This window comes from Heterodontus francisci, chromosome 23 (assembly GCF_036365525.1).
Source record: "Heterodontus francisci isolate sHetFra1 chromosome 23, sHetFra1.hap1, whole genome shotgun sequence".
NCBI classification, from domain to species: Eukaryota; Metazoa; Chordata; class Chondrichthyes; order Heterodontiformes; family Heterodontidae; genus Heterodontus; species Heterodontus francisci.
Genome location: NC_090393.1, coordinates 4,565,143 through 4,586,573, shown reverse-complemented (window position 1 = coordinate 4,586,573; position 21,431 = coordinate 4,565,143). Strand labels below are relative to the sequence as shown.

General features: G+C 43.3%; 1 protein-coding gene across 1 annotated transcript in view; it reads left to right on the top strand.

The window, feature by feature from the left end:
* stx2b (syntaxin 2b) overlaps positions 1–17,972 on the top strand; it is a 72,702-nt gene extending 54,730 nt beyond the window's left edge. Inside the window, 4 exon segments of the mRNA XM_068054584.1 lie at positions 2,236–2,309; positions 4,675–4,812; positions 9,132–9,242; positions 16,320–17,972. Coding sequence (XP_067910685.1) covers positions 2,236–2,309; positions 4,675–4,812; positions 9,132–9,242; positions 16,320–16,400 — 404 coding nt within the window. The 3' untranslated portion in view covers positions 16,401–17,972.
* The last annotated feature ends 3,459 nt before the right edge of the window (positions 17,973–21,431 follow it).

Sequence of the window (21,431 nt, the reverse complement as noted above, 5' to 3'; positions counted from 1 at the left end):
ACACTAGGGGCAATTTACAACAGCCAATTTATAATGGCCAATTTACCTATCACCTGCAAATCTTTGGCTCTGGGAGGAAACCAGAGCACCCAGCGAAAACCCACGTGGTCACAGGGAGAACTTGCAAACTCCGCACAGGCAGTACCCAGAATTGAACCCAGGTCCCTGGAGCTGTGAGGCTGCGGTGCTAACCACTGTGCTGCCCTTCTCCCTGGAAACATTGGGGCTGAACCAGTCTGCTCACAACCTTGATGTCATATTTAACCCCGGGATGAACTTTCAGCCACATGTCCATGCTGTCACTAAGACACCCTATTTCCACCCCCATAACATCACTGTCTCTGCCCCTGCGTCAGCTCTTGTGTTGAAGCCCTTATCTATGCCTTTCTTACCTCTAGACTTGAATATTCCACCACACTCCTGGCCTTCCTCCCACATTATACCTCCGTAAACCTGAAGTCATCCAAAACTCTGCTGCACATGTCCTGACTTGCACCAAATGACTTTCATCCATTACCCACTGTGCTCGCTGACCTACACTGGCTCCCAGTTAGATGACACCTTGATTTACAAATTCTCATCCTTCTTTCCAAATCCCTCCATTGCCTTGCCCCTCCCTATCTCTGTAATCTCCTCCAGCCCCACAAACCTCCAGGATCTCTGCGCTTTCCTAATTCTGGCCTCTTGAGCATTCTTGATTTTAATCACTCCACCATTAGTGGCCCTGCCTTCAGCTGCCTTGGCCTAAACTCTGGAATTCCTTCCCTAAACCCCTCTGTCTGTCTACTGGTCTCTCTCCTATACGATGCTCCTTAAAACCTAGCTGTTTGACCACATTTTTGGTCACCTGCCCTAAAGTCTCCAAATGTAGTTTGGTGTCATTTTGTTTTATGATGCCTCTGTGGAGTGCCTTAGGACATTTTATTATGTTGAAGGTGCTATATAAATACAAGTTGTTGTTTAACCAGGGAATCTTATGTTAGTTTTGAATGCTGATCAATGTCATTGGAAGAAACACTCGACTATGCGTGCTGTCTTTTAATTTGATTTTGTATAGTTTGGCTTCCAGTAAGCATCAATTCCTATTGAAATCCTGGTCAAGCCATAAAATGTTTGTGTGCATCAGATTCTACGCATGAAAGGACAGTGAAAATCTGCCTATGTGGGCACTCTGATGATGAGACCATCATGGTTAAATTAACCATTGTTTTTACAGTGTAAAAGAGAATCTGCACCACTACCTAGGATTAATTGTGGCCCAGACTTCCTTTAGTTGTCTGACTGTGTACAGAGAAACATAGGAACAGGGAGAAGCCATTCTGCCCCAATTGGTGAGGGTGAAACCTACCTCATGTGGTATCTCAGTTTTGCAGATATAAAGCTAATTGAGTTATGTCTTAAGGTTTCGTTCACAAGAGATTGTTGGCTGACTTCCAGTTGTCATCTGTACCTAACTTTAACAAAATCCGGAAATCTGAAATTAAAACTGAAAATGCTGGAAATGCTCAGCCGGTCAGGCAACAGTTGTGGAGGGAGAAACTGAGTTAATGTTTCAGGTTGCTGACCTTTCAGACCTGCAAGAAGTTAGAGATTTAACAGTTTTACATGAGCATAGAGGCAGGGAAAAGTCAGGGGGAGAGGGAATAGACAAAACAAAAGGCGTGGTCTGTGATGTCGTGGAGGGGCAGGAGAGATTAAATCATAAAATGGATGGTGGTGGGAGGCAAATGTAGAGGGTGGTAATGGGACAAGTAAAGAAAAGGAATGATGGGGTGTAGAGGAATTGAAAATGGCAACAGCAGAATATCAAACATCACTTACTATAGCTAACTCTGATCCCCAAAGGGCAATGAAAGTGAGATTTTAAAAAAGCCAGCTGTATTGGAATGGGTCCCAAAGCAACTTATCTTCAGACACTTCCTTCTCCAGTACTGGTGAGTGCCTCATAACTAATTTAACCAAATCAGTTGTACGTTTTGGGCTCACACATTGAATGTACATGAGTCTTGCTGTGCTGATTTAGAGCAGGTTTATCATTGTTTTGAAAGATCATCAAAATATCCAAAAACAAAAGGAGGCAGCCTGGCTTGCAACTAAGATTTCTGATTTTCCTTTCTAATGTGTTGCTTTCTAAAGACCATTTATGTGCCTTTGTGATCTGGTGATTCAGACTGGACAATGAATTACAGAGGAACAGAAATCTTTGAATTAATCGTGGCTACTTCTCTTCAACAGCTGGGAGGACAACCACTAACGATGAGCTCGAAGAGATGTTGGAAAGTGGCAACCCATCTATTTTCACATCTGATGTAAGCAAACATGGAATTTTTCTGCGTAAAATACTACAGATGCTGCAAACTGAAATAAAACAGAAAATGCTGGAAATATACTCAACTCTGGCAGCATCGGTGGAAACAGAGTTAACGTTCCAGGTTGATGACACTTCGTCAGTTTTGACAGACAAAGGGTCATCAACCTGAAATGTTAACTGTTTGTCTCTCCACCGATGCTGCCAACTCTGCTGAGTATTTCCATCATTTTCTGTTTCTATAATGGAATTTTCCTTGTTTAGTTATTTCATTTTATAGAAAGCATGATTTAAAAATGTGAATAAAAGTGGTGCTTCAACATATTGCTGTGGAGTGATAGGATGTGAGTCTATAGCCATGACTTTCCCTCTTGTCTCCCCCCTCTTCCCTCTTTCACTGTGGCTCAGGGGTAGTGCTCTCGCCTCTGAATCAGAAGGTCATGGGTTCAAGTCCCACTCCAGAGACTTGAGCCCATAATCCAGGCCATATGTGCAATACTGGGCGAGTGCTGTTGGAGGGTCCGTCTTTTGGATCAGATTTTAAACTAAGGCTCTGTCTACCCTCTGAGGTGAATGTAAAAAATCCCATGGCATTACAGGAAGAGAAGGGAAGTTATTCCATTAGGGCAACATTCATTCTTCATCCTTTGTTAGGAAGAATAAGGAGACCGAATACTGCTGGGAAAGTAAGTGTCTAGCTGGGGCCGAGGGATCTTGGAGTATCGATACACAAATCACTAAAAGTAGTGACGTGGGTTAATAAGACCATAAAAAGCAAACAAAGCACTGGGGTTCATTTCTAGAGCAATTAAATTGAAAAGCATAGTGGTTATGTTATGCTTGTATTGAATTTTGGTTAGACCACACTTGGAGCACTGCGGACAGTTCTGGTCTCCGCATTATAAAAAGGAAATAGAGCCACTGGAAGGTACAAAAATAGATTTGCAAAGATGATACCAGAACGGCGAGGTTATAACTATCAGGAAAGTCTGAACAGGCCAGGGCTCTTTTCTCTGAGGATGAGAGGTGACCTGATAGAGGTGTTTAAGGTAATGAAAGGGTTTGGTAGAGTAGGTGTAGAGGTGGTAATGAAAGGGTTTGGTAGAGCAGGTGTAGAGACATTTCTATTTGCGAGTGTGACCAGGGCTAGGGGGTATAAATGTTAAATGGTCACTAATAAATCCAGTTGGGAATCCAGTTGGAAACTTCTTTATCTAGAGAGTGGTGAGAATGTGGAACTCTCTACCACATGGAGTAATTGATGTGAATAGCATTGATGCATTTAAGGGGAAGCTCGATAAACACATGAAGGAGAAAGGAATAGAGGGATTTGCTGATAGGATGAGAGGAGGCTTGTGTGGAGCATAATCACCAGTATAGACGAGTTTGGCCAAATGGCCTGTTTCTCTGCTGTAAATAGATAAATAAAAATATGAAGTATATAAAAATCATGACAGGGTAGATGCTGGGAGGATGTTTCCCCCTGGCTGGAGAGTCCAGAACATGTGATCACAGTCTCAGATAGTGTTGGCCATTTAGGACTGAGATGAGGAGAAATCTCTTCACTCAGAGGGTTGTGGATGTTTGAAATTTTGTAGCCCAGGGGGTTGTGGATGCTCCATTGTTGAGTATACTCAAGACTGAGATTGGTTGATTTTTGGATACTGATGGAATCCAGGGATATGGGGATATTACAAGCAGGTGGCGTTGAGGGGAAGATCAGCTGTCATATTGAATGGCTGAACCAGCTCAAAGGGCTTTATAGCCGATTCTTGCTCCTATTTCTTCTAAATACTATGTAACCGTCATCATTATTGGCGGTACATTGCTTTTAGACGTCATGTGCAATATAAATAACAGTGGCGCAGTGGTTAGCACCGCAGCCTCACAACTCCAGGGACCCGGGTTCGATTCTGGGTACTGCCTGTGCGGAGTTTGCAAGTTCTCCCTGTGTCTGCGTGGGTTTTTGCCGGGTGCTCCGGTTTCCTCCCACATCCAAAGACTTGCAGGTGATAGATAAATTGCCCCTAGTGTAGGGAGGTGATAGGGAATATGGGATTACTGTAGGGTTAGTATAAATGGGTGGTTGTTGGTCGGCACAGACTCGGGCCGAAGGGCCTGTTTTAGTGCTGTATCTCTAAATTAATACTTCCCTTGTCCTCATCCTCTGACCAAGCTGTGGTTGACTTCTGGATGACCGGTTGAATATTGGAAGGAGCAGAGTGTTTTGTTTCCTTACTGCCTTTTAGAATGGGTTGCAAGAGCAACCTGGTGACCTTTTAAACTTTTATGAACACCAGAAGGAAGCAAATAATTAGAATCCCCGAAGATCGCAGCAATTAGCTTCCTGTTCTATTCTTTTACAGATCATATCAGACACTCAGATCACCAGACAAGCTCTTAATGAAATTGAGTCACGGCACAAAGACATCATCAAACTGGAAGCAAGCATACGAGAATTGCACGACATGTTTGTGGACATGGCAATGTTAGTGGAACAGCAGGTGAAGTGTCTAAAAGGCTAAAGATTTTTGATGTCTGTGTAAAATTGAGTATTAAATCCCAAAGTTATTTCCACAGTTCGTAAAGTGAGTGCGCACACATTGTGTGCTGTGGAGTATGATTTGGTGCACAAGCCACTTGAGTGAGTGTGGAGTGAGCATTTAACTCCTTGTAACCAACTGTTTTGTGGATTTCTGTGTTTAGCTGAATACTGGGTTAGTTGTGGAGTGATAGATATGAAATGATGCTGCCTGAACATTGAAGAGTGAAGGTATATTAAATGCCTTTGCATGAGCAGAGATTCTATCGCTGGAAGGTCGGATGTTGATTTAAACGGTAATTTTGATAGAGTCAGTAGAGACAGTAACCATAGAAACAATCGCCACTCGCTGTCTGCACGAGTCACAAAACTGAGTCCTCTTTGGACTGCAAAAGGATTACTCTATATTAATTGGACTCCTAAGGAAAGCTCAGCTACAACGTATTGGGAGCTCGTCCAATGCAGTGCAAGGATTAACAAATGAATACGAGCAGGAAATGCTAAAAACACTCAGGTCAGGCAACATCAGTGGAGAGAGAAACAGAGTTAATGTTTGAGGTCAATGATTTTTTGTCAGAACTGGCAGGTGTTAGAGATGAACAGTTTTAAATATGTACAGAACATGGAAAGGAGGGGACCAGGAAAGAAGAAAAAAGGGTTAATCTGATAATGGGGAAGTGGGTAGGAATGATTCATTGACTAAGTGGTGATAAACTGACTCATACAGAAACAAAAGATGGATCCAGAGGAGATGTAAATAGTTCCAGAATCTTGGAGAGATGGTTAGCATCTAAAGTTGCTAAATTCGTGTTGAGACTGGAAGGTGTTGTTTCCCGAACTTGCATTGGTCTTCATTGGAGACTGAGGGCAGAGAGGCCAGAGTGGGAGTGAGACATAAAATTATAGTGGCAAATGATCAGAAACTTGGGGTCACGCTTGTGGACTGAACCAAGGTGTTCAGAAAAGCAGTAAATACTAGCCTCTTGCAGTTTCTCCTCCTGCCAGTATATGGTATTGCTGTGTTTATCGTAATGCTACATTGTGCAAGTCTGCTTCTGAGATGTTTGCGAAACTACAGATTTTACTTAAAAGTACCAATTGTGAAATTATGGTCAAATCAAAGGTTAAAAGACCAGAATGAAGATTTTGAACTGGAGTTTTTGATACAGCTGCAATACTTTCCCCTTTTGATTCAGTGCCTTTCCCTTTTCCTGTTTCTCCATTTTTTCTTTAAAAAAAGCAATGTCCTTCTTTAAAACAGTAGCTGAGTCTAACCTGCTATCTTGTAACCTCAGTTTTTTTCCTCCGGTTCTGCCTTATCCTAAGGATCCACCCAAACTAACTTGCATTTTTTTAAAATTGAAACTTTATCTAGTATATTAAATCTTGCATCTTTCTGCATGCCCTGTCAAATTTTAAGCAAGCTCTTTTTGCATAGACATGCCCCTGTGAATGTGGGAAATTATAATGGAAATCTATAAAAATAAAGGCAGAATATGATGTCTGTGCACTCTGGTCTAATTATCCCCTATCTTCTATCCTGCTTCATCTAAAGACATTTAGTCTTCACTTTCATGTCTGCACTATTACACAGGATTGGTTGAAAGTTATTTTTCTTTAATATTAACACAATTTCTTATGCAAATATAAGTTTGGTGTGCAGCTTGTCCTCAGGACCTGTCCAGTTACACTGTCTAAAATGCTTCCTACATCAGTACCGGTTTTCCAATTCTACCAAAAGAATTGCTAGTGAGTGTTGCAGTGATGTCTGCAACGCAGCAGCGTTGCGTCAACCTAAGCTCCCTGAATATTTTTGTGGTATAACAATATAAATGAGACTTTATTCTTTTGCTTTACTAATTGCTGCTGATGGGACAGTAACACAGGTAACCAACAAATTCACATGATTCCATCCATTTCACCAATTGAATCACTGTGATATTTGTGTAGCACATTGATATCGATTTTGGAGGGAAGCGTGAAATTTCGTCAGTCAGCAGACATGCGCTTCTACCCAAACAGGAGAACATGCACAGGATCAAAAATTGCTTTATTATTTTCACACCTGAAATTGCAACAATGATCATTTTGGAAAAAAAATCATTGCACCAATTTAGGATTGTTCTGGTCTCTATACTAGTTTCTCTGCCAGTCAGAACAAGGTACACAATTTGTTTTGTACTCTGGCATATCTTTGCCAAATACACTCAACAATATTTTGATTCCTGTGCCTGTTAGTTCAGCTTCACTGTCATTTGTTGTTCACTCACATCTTCACTCTCTATTGTCTCTACTCATGCACTGTGCTCCTTTATTGCATTGACAAGCTCATTATTCCAAAAGGTCTGACTTGAACGAGCAAGACACTTGTTTAAACAGTCATATTTATATCATTCCCCACAGCTGGACCTACCAAAATGGTAGGTGTAATAAATGTTAAGCTGTTAACTAAAGGTGTGATTTCAGCTTTCCATCCAATTATTTAAGTAACAGAAGGATCCCTGTTCTGTGCTGTGGGTGGTTAATCTGATGAGGTGTTTAAAATGATGAAGGGTTTCAATAGGGTAGATAGAGAGAAACTATTTCCTTGGGTGGGGAATGGTCCAGAACAAGAGGGCCTAATTTTAAAATTAGTGCTAGGTCATTCAGGAGTGAAATCAGGGAGCAATTTTTCACAAAAGGCAGTGGAAATACAGAACTCTTCCTTCCCCAGAAGGCTGTGGATCCCGGTGATCAATTGGAATAAGATGCAGGGCCACTTCTTAGGATACGTCAAGGCCCTGATCTCATTGGTGCTCTGAGTGGTCAGCTTCCTTGGGTACTTCTAAGGAAAGATTTAAAAGCAGTGGAAAAGGGGCAGTGTGATCAATTGGCAGATATCCATTCGCCAAAATCAGGAAACAAGAGACAGTCTGTGATCCGCAACTGTTTTATTCTCAATCCACAGGTCGGTACAAATACCAGTTTCCATTCTTCCCTTCTGGATTAACTCCTTGTCCAGAAGTAACTCCCCAACTGGGGAAAAACCCAGCCCTTAATTACAAGCTGCATTGAGCATCACGTGCTCTCTATTAACTCTGAAGTAAGTCCTGTTTAATTAAAGGGACCAGCATTTTCAACATTGTCACAGCGTGGATTTGACCGGATGTTTAACTTGTATAAGACACTAGTTCGGCCTCAGCTGGAGTATTGCGTCCAGTTCTGGGCATTGCAATTTAGCAAAGATGTGAAAGCATTGGAGAGAGTGCAGAAAAGATTCACAAGAATAATTCCATGGATGAGGAATTTCAGTTATGAAGATAGATTGGAGAAGCTAGGGCTGTTTTCCTTGGAGAAGAGAAGGCTGAAAGGTGATTTGATAGAGGTATTCAAAATCATGAGGGGCCCAGACACAGTAGATAGAGAGAAACTGTTCCCACTCGTAAAAGGGTTGAGAACAAGAGGGCACAGATTTAAAGTAATGGATGCGAGAAGCAAAAGTGACATGAGGAAAAACTTTTTCACACAGAGTGTGGTTAAGGTCTGGAATGCACTGGCTGAGAGTGTGATGGAGGCAGATACAATCGAGGCATTCAAAAAGGAAATAGACTGTCATCTAAAAAGGAAGAATGTGCAGGGTTACGGGGAGAAGGCAGGGGAATGGAACTTGAATTGTTGTTTTGGAGAACCAGTGCAGACACAGTGGGCTGAATGGCCTCCTGTGCTGTAACAATTCTATGATGCTATTGGCTCTGGAGGTTACAGTAAAGAAGAGACACATGGGAGGTTAGGGCTGCTTTGCAGGAGAGTTGAAAGGAGGGGTGGGGTGGGGATTTGTAAGATTGGGAAGGGTTATGTTGAGTTAAGTAGTGATGGTTCACCTGCACTAACAATATTGAGAAGGCAGGAATGTAAGGCGTTAACGGGAAGATCAGAGCGTGGAATTCCCAATCGCGTTGAAGCAGAGTCCATAGGTTCTGCTAAAAGTGAATTTAGATGGTTGCTTGTCACAGGAACACTAACAGGAAGAGAGCAGGGTCGTGCTAGGCGACTTGGTGGTTTGTAAGGAAATGCTGGTTGCAGATTTGATCGGCCGAGTGTTTGAGCTGAAGGGGTTCAGTGATCCTGTTCAAGTAACATTGACACAGAGGTACCGGAACTGTTACCTACCGGCAGTCTCGGTAGATGAAAGGTTTCAAAAATGGACAAAGAAAAGAAATAGTGCAAATAATGCACAGCACAGTATATATTTTACAATGTTTCTTAAACTGACTTTGTTTTTTCTTTTCTAAAACAAAAAAGGGTGAAATGATTAATAACATAGAGACAAATGTGGTGAATGCTACTGAATATGTTGAGCGGGCAAAAGAAGAGACTAAAAAAGCAGTTCGATACCAGAGCAAAGCACGACGGGTGAGTTTCCTATTGAATTGCTTACAGATTATCATTCGTGAAATTATAGACACAACACAGGAGGCCATTCAGCCTCTCATGCCTGTGCTGGCTCTTTGAAAGAGCAGTCATCCTTAGTCCCACTTCCCTGCCTTTTATCTGTAACTTCCTCATCCTCAAGTACCTGTCCAACTCCCTTTGGAGATTATTTTTGGAATCCGTTTCCACCACCTTTTCAGAGTGAGTGTTCCAGATCCCAACAACTCTAGAAAAAAAAATTCTCATAATCTCCTCTCTGGATCTTTTGCCAATAATTTTAAATCTGTCCTCTGGACCCATTCAACAAAGGGAAGACTTTTTCCCTGTTTACCAAAATCTCTCCATCGTGGAAACCTCTTTTATGTCACCTCTTAACTTTCTGTTCCAAGGTGAACAGTTCCAACGTTTCCCACTTCTCCTCATGACTGAAGTGCCTCATCCCTGATATTATCCTGGTAAACCTCCTCTGCAGCCTTTCCAAGGTCTTTACATATTTCCTGAAGTATGGTGCCCAGAACTATCCACAGTGCTACAGCTGAGGCCTATCCAGTGATTGATAAAGTTCTAGCATGTTCTTTTTGGCTTGTATTCTGTTCATTTGTTTATGGACCCAAATTTTGTTTTATTCATTCATGGGATGTGGGTGTCGCTGGCTAGACCAGCATTTATTGCCCATCCCTACTTGCCCTCGGGAAGGTGGTGGTGAGCTGCCTTCTTGAACCGCTGCAGTCCTTGGGGTGTAGTAACACCCACAGTACTGTTCGGAAGAGAGTTCCAGGATTGTAACCCAGTGACAGTGAAGGAACGGCGATATAGTTCCAAGTCAGGATGGTGTGTGGCTTGGAGGGGAACTTGCACGTGGTAGTGTTCCCATGCATCTGCTGCCCTTGTCCTTCTAGGTGGTAGAGGTTGCTGTCGAAGGAGACTTGGTGAGTTGCTGTTGTGCATCGTGGTCAACCATAGTCAATATGGTTGACTCTTAACTGCCCTCTGAAATGGCAGAACAAGCTTCTCAGTTCAAGGGCAATTAGGGATGGGTAACAAATGTTGGTCTACCAGCGACACCCACAACCCATGAAAGAATTTTTTTAAATCTCCATCCCCAACGATGGGGGAGCCCAGCACATCAGTGCAAAAGACAAGGCTGAAGCATTCACATCCAACTTCAACCAGAAGTGCCGAATGGATGATCCATCTCGGCCTCCACCTGAAGTCCCCAGCATCACAGATGCCAGTTCTCAGCCAAGCCGATTCACTCCACGTCATATCAAGAAACGGCTGAAGGTACTGGATACTGCAAAGGCTATGGGCCCTAACAACATTCCGGCAATTACGTTGAAGACGTGCTCCAGAGCTAGCCATGCCCCTAGCCAAGCTATTCCAGTTTGGCTACAACTCTGGCATCTACCCGGCAATGTGAAAAATTGCCTAAGTATGTCCTGTACACACAAAGCAGGACAAATCCAACTCGGCCAATTACCACCCTATCAGTCTACTCCCGATCATCAGCAAAGTGATGGAAGGGATCGTCGACAGTGCTATCAAGTGGCACTTGCTTAGCAGTAACCTGCTCACTGATGCTCAGTTCGGGTTCTGCCAGGGCTACTCATCTCCTGACCTCATTACAGCTTTTGTCCAAACATGGACAAAAGAGCTGAATTGCAGGGATGAGATGAGAGTGACTGCCCTCGACATCAAGGCAGCATTTGACTGAGTGCAGCCTCAGAGCGCCCTAGCAAAACTGAAGTCAACGGGAATCAGGGGGAAAACTCTCCACTGGTTGGAGTCATACCTAGCACAAAGGAAGATGGTTGCGGTTGTTGGAGGTCAATCATCTCAGTTCCAGGACATCACTGCAGGAGTTCCTCAGGGTAGTGTCCTAGGCCCAACCATCTTCAGCTGCTTCATGAATGACCTCTCCTCCATCATAAGGTCAGAAGTGGGGATGTTCGCTGATTGTGGCTTCCTTGTGGCCTTTGATTTCTGTGGTGATGTTTTGAGATTCCTGTCAAACTTTGAGCCACTTGTCCTGTCTTAAAAGGATTTTAGGGAAGAGTCTTGTGGTTTCGGCATTTAACAGTAGCTGTTGTGCTTTTTGTCCTCACCTGGATTGTCTAGCAGTTGCAGGTGCGACGAGAGAGAGTTGTTAATTGGTTTTGTGTTTGGTTCAGCGCCTCACACAAGTGAGTGTTGGATGACGTACATCTGAATCTGCCCACACAGCAAGGAGGAACTAAACTTTGCAAGTTGCCCACATGCTTCAGCTGGTCTCAGCATTTGCAATCATAGAATCTTACAGCACAAAAGGAGGCCATTCAGCCCATTGTGCCTGTGCCAGCTCTTTGAAAGAGCTATCCAATTAGTCCCATGTCCTTAATCTTTTCCCACTGCGCTGCATGTATTTTCCTTTTCAAGTATTTATCCATTTCCCTTTTGAATCTGCTTCCAAAGCTCTTTTAGGCAGTACATTGCAGATCACAACAACTCAGTGTTTATATTTTTTTTAAAAAGCCTTCCCATCTCCCCTCTGATTTTTTGCCAATTATCTTAAATCGATCTCTGGCTACCATCCCTCCTGCCAGAGGAAACAGTTTCTCAGTATCTACTCTAACACAACTTCATGTAACTTTGAACATCTCTGTTAAATCTCAGCTGAACCTTCTCTGCTGAGCTGCTACTCAACCAATTGCAGGTGTGTGAGGGAGAGCTGATTGTAGAATTCCTGAAGGCGTGCAAGTGAAATGGAGGAAACCCCTCTGCCCAATTGCGATTTGATCAAAATACTGCCAAAACAGGCAAAAATCATCACTATCATTTTTAATTTTCTCCTGAAGGTTTGCTGAGGTGTGCTTGCTACAGGTTGCTGGTCTCTCTGCAGTATCTTGTTCAAATGGCCATTGTTAATGTCTAAACACAGTTGCTGAGCACTGCAGCAGGCACCATAACTGAATCTGATCTGTTGCCACATTCCCAGAAACAGTCTGGATAACAGAGTAGGAAAAAAAGAAAGACTTGCATTTATAAAGCAACTTTCACGATCTCGGGATGCCAAAAGTGCTTTACAACCAATACAGTTGTTGTTGTGAAGTCACTGTTGTAACATAGAAAACAGGGTTGCCAATTTGTGCACAGCAAGATGAGTAGATAATTTTTTTTTTAATTCATTCATGGGATGTGAGCCTCATTGGCCAGGCCAGCATTTATTGCCCATCCCTAATTGCCCTTGAGAAGGTGGTGGTGAGCTGCCTTCTTGAACTGCTGCAGTCCTTGGGGTGTAGGTGCACCCACAGTGCTGTTGGGAAGGGAATTCCAGGATTTTGACTCAGTGACAGTGAAGGAACAGCGATATAGTTCCAAGTCAGGATTATGTGTAAATTGCAGGGGAACTTGTAGGTGGTGGTGTTCCCATGCATTTGCTGCCCTTGACCTTCTAGGTGGTAGAGGTCACTGGTTTGGAAGGTGCTTTCGAAGGAACCTTGGTGTGTTGCTGCAGTGCATCTTGTAGATGGTACACACTGCTGCCACTGTGTGTTGGTGGAGGGAGTGAATGTTTGTAGATGGGGTGCCAATCAAGCAGGCTGCTTTGTCCTGGATGGTGTCGAGCTTCTTGAGTGTTGTTGGTGCTGCACCCATCCAGGCAAGTGGAGAGTATTCCATCACACTCCTGCCTTGTGCCTTGTAGATGGTGGACAGGCTTTGGGGAGACAGGAGATGAGTTACTCGCCGCAGAATTCCCAGCTTCTGACCTGCTCATGTAGCCACAGCATTTATGTGGCTGGTCTTGGTTAGTTTCTGATTAATGGTGTCCCTCCCAGGATGTTAATAGTGGAGGATTCAGCAATGGTAATGCCGTTGAATGTCAAGGGGAGATGGTTAGATTCTCTCTTGTTGGAGATGGTCATTGCCTGGCACTTGAGTGGCGCGAATGTTACTTACCACTTATCAGCCCAAGCCTGGATGTTGTCAGGTCTTGCTGCATATAGACTTGGGCTGCTTCAGGAGTCGCGAATGGTGCTGAACATTGTGTAAACATCAGCGAACATCACCACTTCTGACCTTATGATGGAGGGAAGGTCATTGATGAAGCAGCTGAAGATGGTTGGGGCCTAGGACACAACCCTGAGGAACTCCTGCAGTAATGTCCTATGACTGAGATGATTGACCTCCAACAACCACAACCATCTTCCTTTGCGCTAGGTATGACTCCAACCAGCGGAGAGTTTACCCCCTGATTCCCATTGACTTCAGTTTTGCTAGGGCTCTTTGATGCCGTATTCGGTCAAATGCTGCCTTGATGTCAAGGGCAGTCACTCTCACCTCACCGCTTGAGTTCAGCTCTTTTGTCCATGTTTGGACCAAGGCTGTAATGAGGTCAGGAGCTGAGTGGCCCTGACAGAACCCAAACTGCGCATCAGTGAGCAGGTTATTGCTGAGCAAGTGCCGCTTGATAGGACTGTCGACGACTCCTTCACTTTGTTGATGATTGGGAGTAGACTGTTGGGGCGGCAATTGGCCACGTCAGATTTGTCCTGCTTTTTGTGTACAGGACATACCTAGACAATTTTCCACATTGCAGGGTAGATGCCCGTGTTGTTCCTGTCCTGGAACAGCTTGGTTAGGGGCGCAGCTAGTTCTGGAGCACAGGTCTTCAGTACTATTGCCGGAATGTTGTCAGGGCCCATAGCCTTTGCAGTATCTGTTTTACTGATGTTGGTTGAGGGGTAAATATTTGCCAGGACATCAGAAAAAAATGCCCCTGCTCTTCAAAATAGTGCCTTGGGATTATTTGCATCCACCTCAGAGGACAGACAGTGCCTCAGTTTAACATCTCATCTGAAAGACGGCACCTCTGACAGTGCAGCACTCCCTCAGTGTTGTATTGAAGTCTAAGGAGTAGAAGCCTTGAGCTTGTGACTCAGAGGTATGAGTGCTGCCCCCTGAGGCACAGCTGACACCTGATAGATGCAAAATCTCTGGGAATTAAATATTAATCTTCTGGACACTGCTGTGAGCAACCTGGCTGAAAATTGTAGGGCCATTAAAAACAATTGTGTTTCTTCAATTTATTTGAACACTTTCAGTATTAGTTATAAAAATATTGGAGATGGGGAGGCTGTTTGACAGTCAAAATATCCAATTGGGTTAACAAAGAAATTTTTGTTTCCCAGTCAGTGCAGGAAGGCGGGACACTGCAAGGATTGATGTCAGGGAATCAATGGTGGGACTGTGGGTGGGGGATGCTGGAGTGCAAGGTCATGTTACTAACCTTTCTGAAATACATGCAACTGGAGGTTGAAACCCTGTGGCAGGGAGTGGGGGCCCATCACTCACCCTCGTAACCTGAGAGCAGAGCTTAGTGAGGGGAGACCTTTGGTAGGGCAGCCACTTCTCAGATTAAGGACTGTTCGACTATACGAAGCAGAGGTTTTCTCTTTGTACAGTTTAAGGCAACGTTGACTGATGTGTCTAAGAGTTGAATTAAACTGGCCTGAATTTGCAGTGGTGGGTTTATTCTATCTGTGGAGAACTTCACTCCGCCGTACTGAACATCAATCAGAGTAGATCAGAAACAAAATACTGCGGAAGCTGGTAATCTGAAGTAAAAACACTCAGCTGGCCAGGCAGTATCAGTGGAGAGAGACAGAGAAAGACAAAGTTAATGTTTCGCGTTGATTATCTTTGATCAGGACGCTGGATGTTCCTGATTTTGCAGCAGTTTGATAGGACTAAGGATCCATAAAGAGAGCAAACCATAGCGAGTCTGATACCCATCAGTGACTGATAGCTTTCCTTGATGCTGTTTGACACTCTCGCCAACAATAAAGGGCCTATCTGGCTTCATGTGTTGCTGGTTTGAAATTTAGAAACCAATCAATATTGGTGCTTTTGCTTCAGTAAATAGCTCTTGGAGTCAAACATGCAAACAAGTGCTCAGTCTCTGAATACACAGCATTTCAGTATAAAATATTTACAGCAAATAATGGAAGACTTTCAGTGTCTTGCACTGCTGCAAGGTTGAGACTGCAGGATTAAATTCCAGTGCTTTGCTTTGTCTCAGTAAGGTTAACCACACAACTGCAGGGTGTGTACATGCTGCTTATTCTGTCCCATCCTGTTTTCCCCTTGGTGCAGTACTGAGGGAGTGCTACATTGCCATAGGTGCTCTCTTTCAGATGAGACATTAAACCAAATTTGTCTGCTGTTGTGGACTTGAAGAATCCCACAGCATTATGGTAATGTAAGGGTTATGTTTCTAGATTAGTGACCTGGACTGACATTCCAGTGAACTCGAGTTCAAATCCCCCCCCACACTCTCTTTTCCCCCCCCCCTCCCCCACTCTCTTTTCCCCCCCCCCCACTCCCCACCCCCCATCCTCCCAACCCACCGTGGCAGTCTGAGAATTTGAATTCAGTCTATATTTTTTTTTAATTGGAAATAAAAAGCTGTCATTAAAAGTGACCATGCAGCTGTCAGATGGTCTTTGAAAACCCAACTGGTTTGTTAACATCCCTTTAGGGAAGGAAGCCTGCTCTCCTTACCTGGTCTGGGCCTGTATATACTACAGCCCCACACTAACATGATTGATTCGAAACTGCCTTCTGAAGTCACCTTGAAAGGAAGTCTGTTAGGCATGGGCAATAAACATTGGCCTTGCCACTGATACCTTTCGTGGAGGAGCAGGGTTTTCCCCTAGTCTCCTGGTCAATGTTCCCTTCTCCACCTGTCACAATTCTAACAAATTAACTGGTTATTTGTCAAATAGCTGCTTTGGAATCTTGCTGTGTACAAATTGGTTGCCACATGGACCTACATAACAGTGACTGCACTTGTATAACAATGAATTGGCTGTAAAATACCCTGGGTATTTGCTGCATAATTATAAGTTCACGTGTCATTCAGTCCTTTTTTTATTTTGACTTTATTTCTGTCTAATAAATTTTTCTACATTCTTGATGGGTTCTGATAATTCAGCTGAAAACATTGTTTGTCTTGGTAGTTTCAGTGGAGCAGTGAGCATTCCAAAATGTAATTTTTTTCCCCTTTCTCATCTCTTGCAGAAAATGTTTGTGATCATGATTTGTGTTGTGGTCCTCTTAGTCATTATTGCAATTATCATCGGAGTGACTGTCCCGTCATAGCGTACAGACTCTTGGAACACATGTCCAGGAAGACTTGTTACAGGTCCCGCGTTGCTGATTAGGGCTAATCGTGCTGGCTGAGCCTTATAACGTTACTCTTTTATTTTTGTTTTTTAGTCATGGGATGATGCAAGTGCAGCAACAAAATAACAGTTGCTTGTGGAATGCTTAGTACCAAAGCATTTGCTGCCATGAATTGACCAGTTTGTACAATACTTGACCGTTTTTATACCATATAAATGTTAAATATTCTTTTTTTAAGTTAACAATTTGCTTTGGAAACTGTTTACATAATAAAGATTCTGTTGATTTACAGTGTTGTTGATCTTTTGGCTGCCATAAGAGGAAAGCAAGAACAATGTCATTTGCGTCATCAATGTTGCTAATTAATGTTTAATAGTAAGTCACTCCCCCCTCCCCCTGTGCATAACAGGTGCTCACACTCCAGCAGTCAGGATTGTGCTCCTCCACCACTGCACACACATGTATTTAACAAGAAACATTATGTTGGGAAAAGCCGAATGTAGCGAATGCATTGCCAATAACTGGAAATTACAGTCAGGAAGGCCTTACTGAATGACGACAGCAGAATTATTGAATTTATTGTGAGCAGGGACCACCACAAGAGGTGCTCTAGTGAAATATTTTGCCACGTTGGGGTTTGGCCAATGGTTAAAGGACCCTTAACTCTCAATGACCTACATTCGTGTTCCACAATATTAGTTCGTAAGCAAGGTGGGAGCTGAGTGTTTTATTGAGTTGAACCTTGTGGTTAAAACGTGCATTACCTCCTGGGACAGTGAGGCTCAGTTGCACTTTTTAAAAAGAAAATTAAAAATTTACAATTTAGCAAACTTGTATTTAATAATTGTACTTTATAAATCCTGCTCCAGCTTAATGTTTACACAGATTGAGAAAGGTAAAAGCCATTATGACTGATATATTGTGTAGTAACAGCTGTCGTACACATTACCTTTAGACTAGGTGAATGTAAGCTACTGAACATGTTACTGATTTTGATGTGTCTGTATCCATTAGTATACTATGTGAAGATGGACATTAAATATTTAGATTCTTTATGCATATGTAAAGGTAAGCTGATTAGACCGGTTTTAAAGGCTATGTACATTTTGTTTTAAAAGAAAAACCCCAAATAAATTGAGGATTGTTTTTAACAGTCCTGTAAATACATTACTGGTTTACTAATCACTTGCTGTGTACCTTACTTAATGTGTAACCTGAACACAGCATTCAATATCAGGTTATTGTAACAACATACTGGAAGTTAGATATTGTCTCTGTGCAGCATTCCCTTGTATGTTACATAGGTTATCACTGTTCATGGTCAGTTTTTCAAGTTATGCTTTTTTAAATATATACATCTTTCAAGAGTTATGTAATCTCTTCTGAAATGCAACATACATTTTTCTGGTTGATGTAAAAAAGAATCAAACCTGAGAATTCTGTATTAGATACTGTGTAGATATTTTGGGATGTAAATTAACTTTGTATTGCATTACTATTTCGGAGTGTAAATTATGTTTTGTTAAATTCGAGAATAAACTAATATCCAAGCCATCGCAGTAGTCTCACATACTAATGTTAATGTATCAGAAACTTAGCATGTAAGTTGCCTCAAGTTATATGGAGAGCCTGGTCTTGTTCTCCTTTAGAGCTGAGAAGGTTAAGGGGAGATTTGATTGAGGTGTTCAAAGTTGTGAAGGGGTTTGATAAGAGTAAATAAGGGTCAGTTACCAGAGGGCACAAATTTAAGTTAATTGGCAAAAGAACCAGAGGAGAGATGAGAACTTTTAGTGTAGCTTTTGAGTTATGATCGAGAATGCACTGCCTGAAAGGGTGGTGCAAGGAGATTCAATAATAACTTTCAAAAGGGAATTGGATACATATTTGAAAATTGTTTGCACTGGAGTGCTGACTTGGGTTGCATTAGAGTGTTAATGTGGAAGTTTGGTGACTGAGGATAATTAAGGGTTAATTTTATCTTAAGTCTAGTCTGTCTTTTATTGAGCAGATTAACTTAACAATTGCTGTTTGGGTTGGAGAAGGTGAGTTTTAGACCAGCTTTAAACAGAGTTCACTCAGGCTCTGCTTGCAGCTGCATCTTGCTAATTAGAGAATTGGCTTAAACCAGTTTTCAGGGGCTAGAGTCAGTCAGTATAAAAGTGGGCCATCTTACAGTGCTGACCTTGTTTGAACTGGAGTGCTGACTTGGGTTGCATTAGAGTGTTATAGTGGAAGTTTGGTGACTGAGGAAGTTCGGTGAGAAGGGAGCGAGGAGCTCCTTTCATTTCCTACCTGTCCTCAGAGTGAGGGGAGCTGAGAGTTTCCAAAGAGCACAGCTGACTGGTGAGTAAGTCCTGGTGGGTATTTTTCAAAGTGGATTGAATTGTAAGTCATTGTTTTAGCAAGACTTAGTTGTTTTTTTGTAATTAGAATCTAAAGTTTTAAATTTAAAGGGTTTAGTCATGGCAGGAGAGCTTAAAGCCGTGGTTTGCTCCTCTTGCTGCATGTGGGAATCAGGGAACATTTCCAGTTCCCAGGACCAGCATGTGTGCAGGAAGTGTGTCCAGCTGCAGCTCCTGGAAGCTAGGGTTTCAGAGCTGGAGCGGCGGCTGGAAACACTGTGGAGCATCCGCTAGTCTGAGAGCATTGTGGATAGCACTTATAAAGAGGTGGTAACACCGCAGCTGAAGGGACTTGAGGAAGGTAGGGAATGGGTGACCACCAAGCAGTCCAAGAGAATCAGGCAGGTAGTTCAGGAGTCCCCTGGGGTCCTGCTTGCAAATCGGTATTTCATTTTGGAGGCTGATGCTGGTTCCTCCAGGGAGTGCGGACAGAGCCAAGCTTCTGGCACCGCAAGCAGCCTGTCTGCACAGGAAGGGGGAAAGAGAGGAAGAGCAATAGTAATAGGGGATTCTCTAGTCAGGGGAACAGATAGGCGCTACTGTGGCCGTCAACGTGACTCCAGGATGGTGTGTTGCCTCCCTGGTGCCAGGGTCTGGGATGTCACTGAACGGCTGCAGGGCACCCTGAAAGGGGAGGGTGATAAGGCAGAGGTCATGGTACATGTTGGTACCAATGACATAGGTAGAAAGGGGGATGAGGTCTTGCATCAAGAATTCAGGGAGTTAGGCAGTAGTCTAAAAAGCACGACCTCTCAGGTTGTAATCTCTGGATTACTGCCAGTGCCACGTGCTAGCGAGTATAGAAATAGGAGAATAGCACAGATGAATGCGTGGTTTAAGAGTTGGTGCAGGAAGGAGGGTTTTAGATTCCTGGACCACTGGGGCCGTTTCTGGGGAAGGTGGGACCTGTACAAGCAGGACGGTCTACATCTGAACCAGAGGGGGACCAACATCCTTGCTGGCGGGTTTGCTAGTGCTGTTGGGAGGAGTTTAAACTAATTTGGCAGGGGGAGGGGATGCAGACTCCGAGCAGAATAGGGACACAGCTAAACACAGGAAAGTGAACAAGTCAGAGGGAATACAGCAGAAGTAGGTTTCAAGGGAGTAAGACCAGGATGGAAGGCCTCTACTTTAATGCCAGGAGCATTGCAGGTAAAATGGATGAGTTAAGGGCAATGATTGACACGTGGAATTGTGATATAGTAGCCATCACGGAGACATGGTTGAGGGAGGGGCAGGATTGGCAGCTCAATATCCCGGGATATAGAATCTTCAGGCGAGACAGAGGAGGGGGCATTGCAATATTAGTTAAGGAGTCAGTTACTGCAGTAAGGAGAGATGATATCTTGGAATTGGCATCAAATGAAGCTTTATGGGTAGAGTTTAGGAATAAAAAAGGGACAGCCACATTGTTTATTATAGATCCCCAGATCGCAGGAAATTGAGCAAATATGTGCACAATTTGCAGAGGTGTGTAAAAATAATAGGGTAATTATATTAGGTGATTTCAACTTTCCCAACATTAATTGGGATAGTCATCGTGTTAAGGGCTTAGATGGAGTGGAGTTCTTAAAATGTATACAGCAGAACCTTTTAGCTCAATATGTAGAGGACCCAATAAGGGTGGGTGCAGTGCTGGACCTAATTCTGGGGAATGAAGCCGGACAGGTGGTTGATGTGTTGGTGGGGGAGCATTTTGGTGATAGCGACCACAACATGGTACAATTTAAGCTTATTATGGAGAAAGAAATAGACAAGTTGCAAAAAAAGGTTTTGGATTGGGGGAGAGCGAATTTTAGTAAAATAAGGCAGGATCTGGCCAAGGTAGACTGGAAAGAGTTACTTGTCGGGAAATCTGCAGAAGAGCAGTGGGGGGCATTCAAAAAGGAAATGGGGAAGGTACAGGCCCAACATGTTCCCTCTAGGATAATAGGTAGGAGCAACAAGCCCAGAGAACCATGGATGACTGGAAACATTCAGGGTACGATGAGAAGGAAAAGAGAGGCTTTTAGCAAATACAAGGAGAGCAAATCAATGGAAGCATTAGTGGAGTACAGAAAGCTTAGGATGGAGCTTAAGAAAGCAATTAGGAGAGCAAAGAGGGGATATGAGAAAGCTCTGGCTGGTAAAAGTAGGGAAAATCCCAAGATATTCTATAAGTGTATCAATGGGAAGAGGGTAACCAGGGAAAGAGTAGGACCTATTAGGGACCAAGGGGGAAATTTGTGGGTGGAGCCAGAGGACATTGGTAGGGTGTTGAACGAATACTTCACATCTGTCTTCACCCAAGAGAAAGAGGATGTAGATATGGAACTTAGAAAGAGAGACTGTGAGGTTCTTGAGCAAATTGTCATAGGGAGTGACAAGGTATTGGAGGTTTTGGAAGGCTTAAAAGTGGACAAATCTCCAGGTCTGGACAACTTGTGTCCCAGGATGCTGTGGGAGGCGAGGGTGGAGATTGCAGGGGCTCTGACCCTAATTTTTAATTCCTCTCTGGCCACGGGGGAGGTGCCAGAGGTCTGGAGAACAGCTAATGTGGTCCCACTATTTAAGAAAGGTTGTAGAGATAAGCCAGGGAACTACAGACCAGTGAGTCTCACGTCAG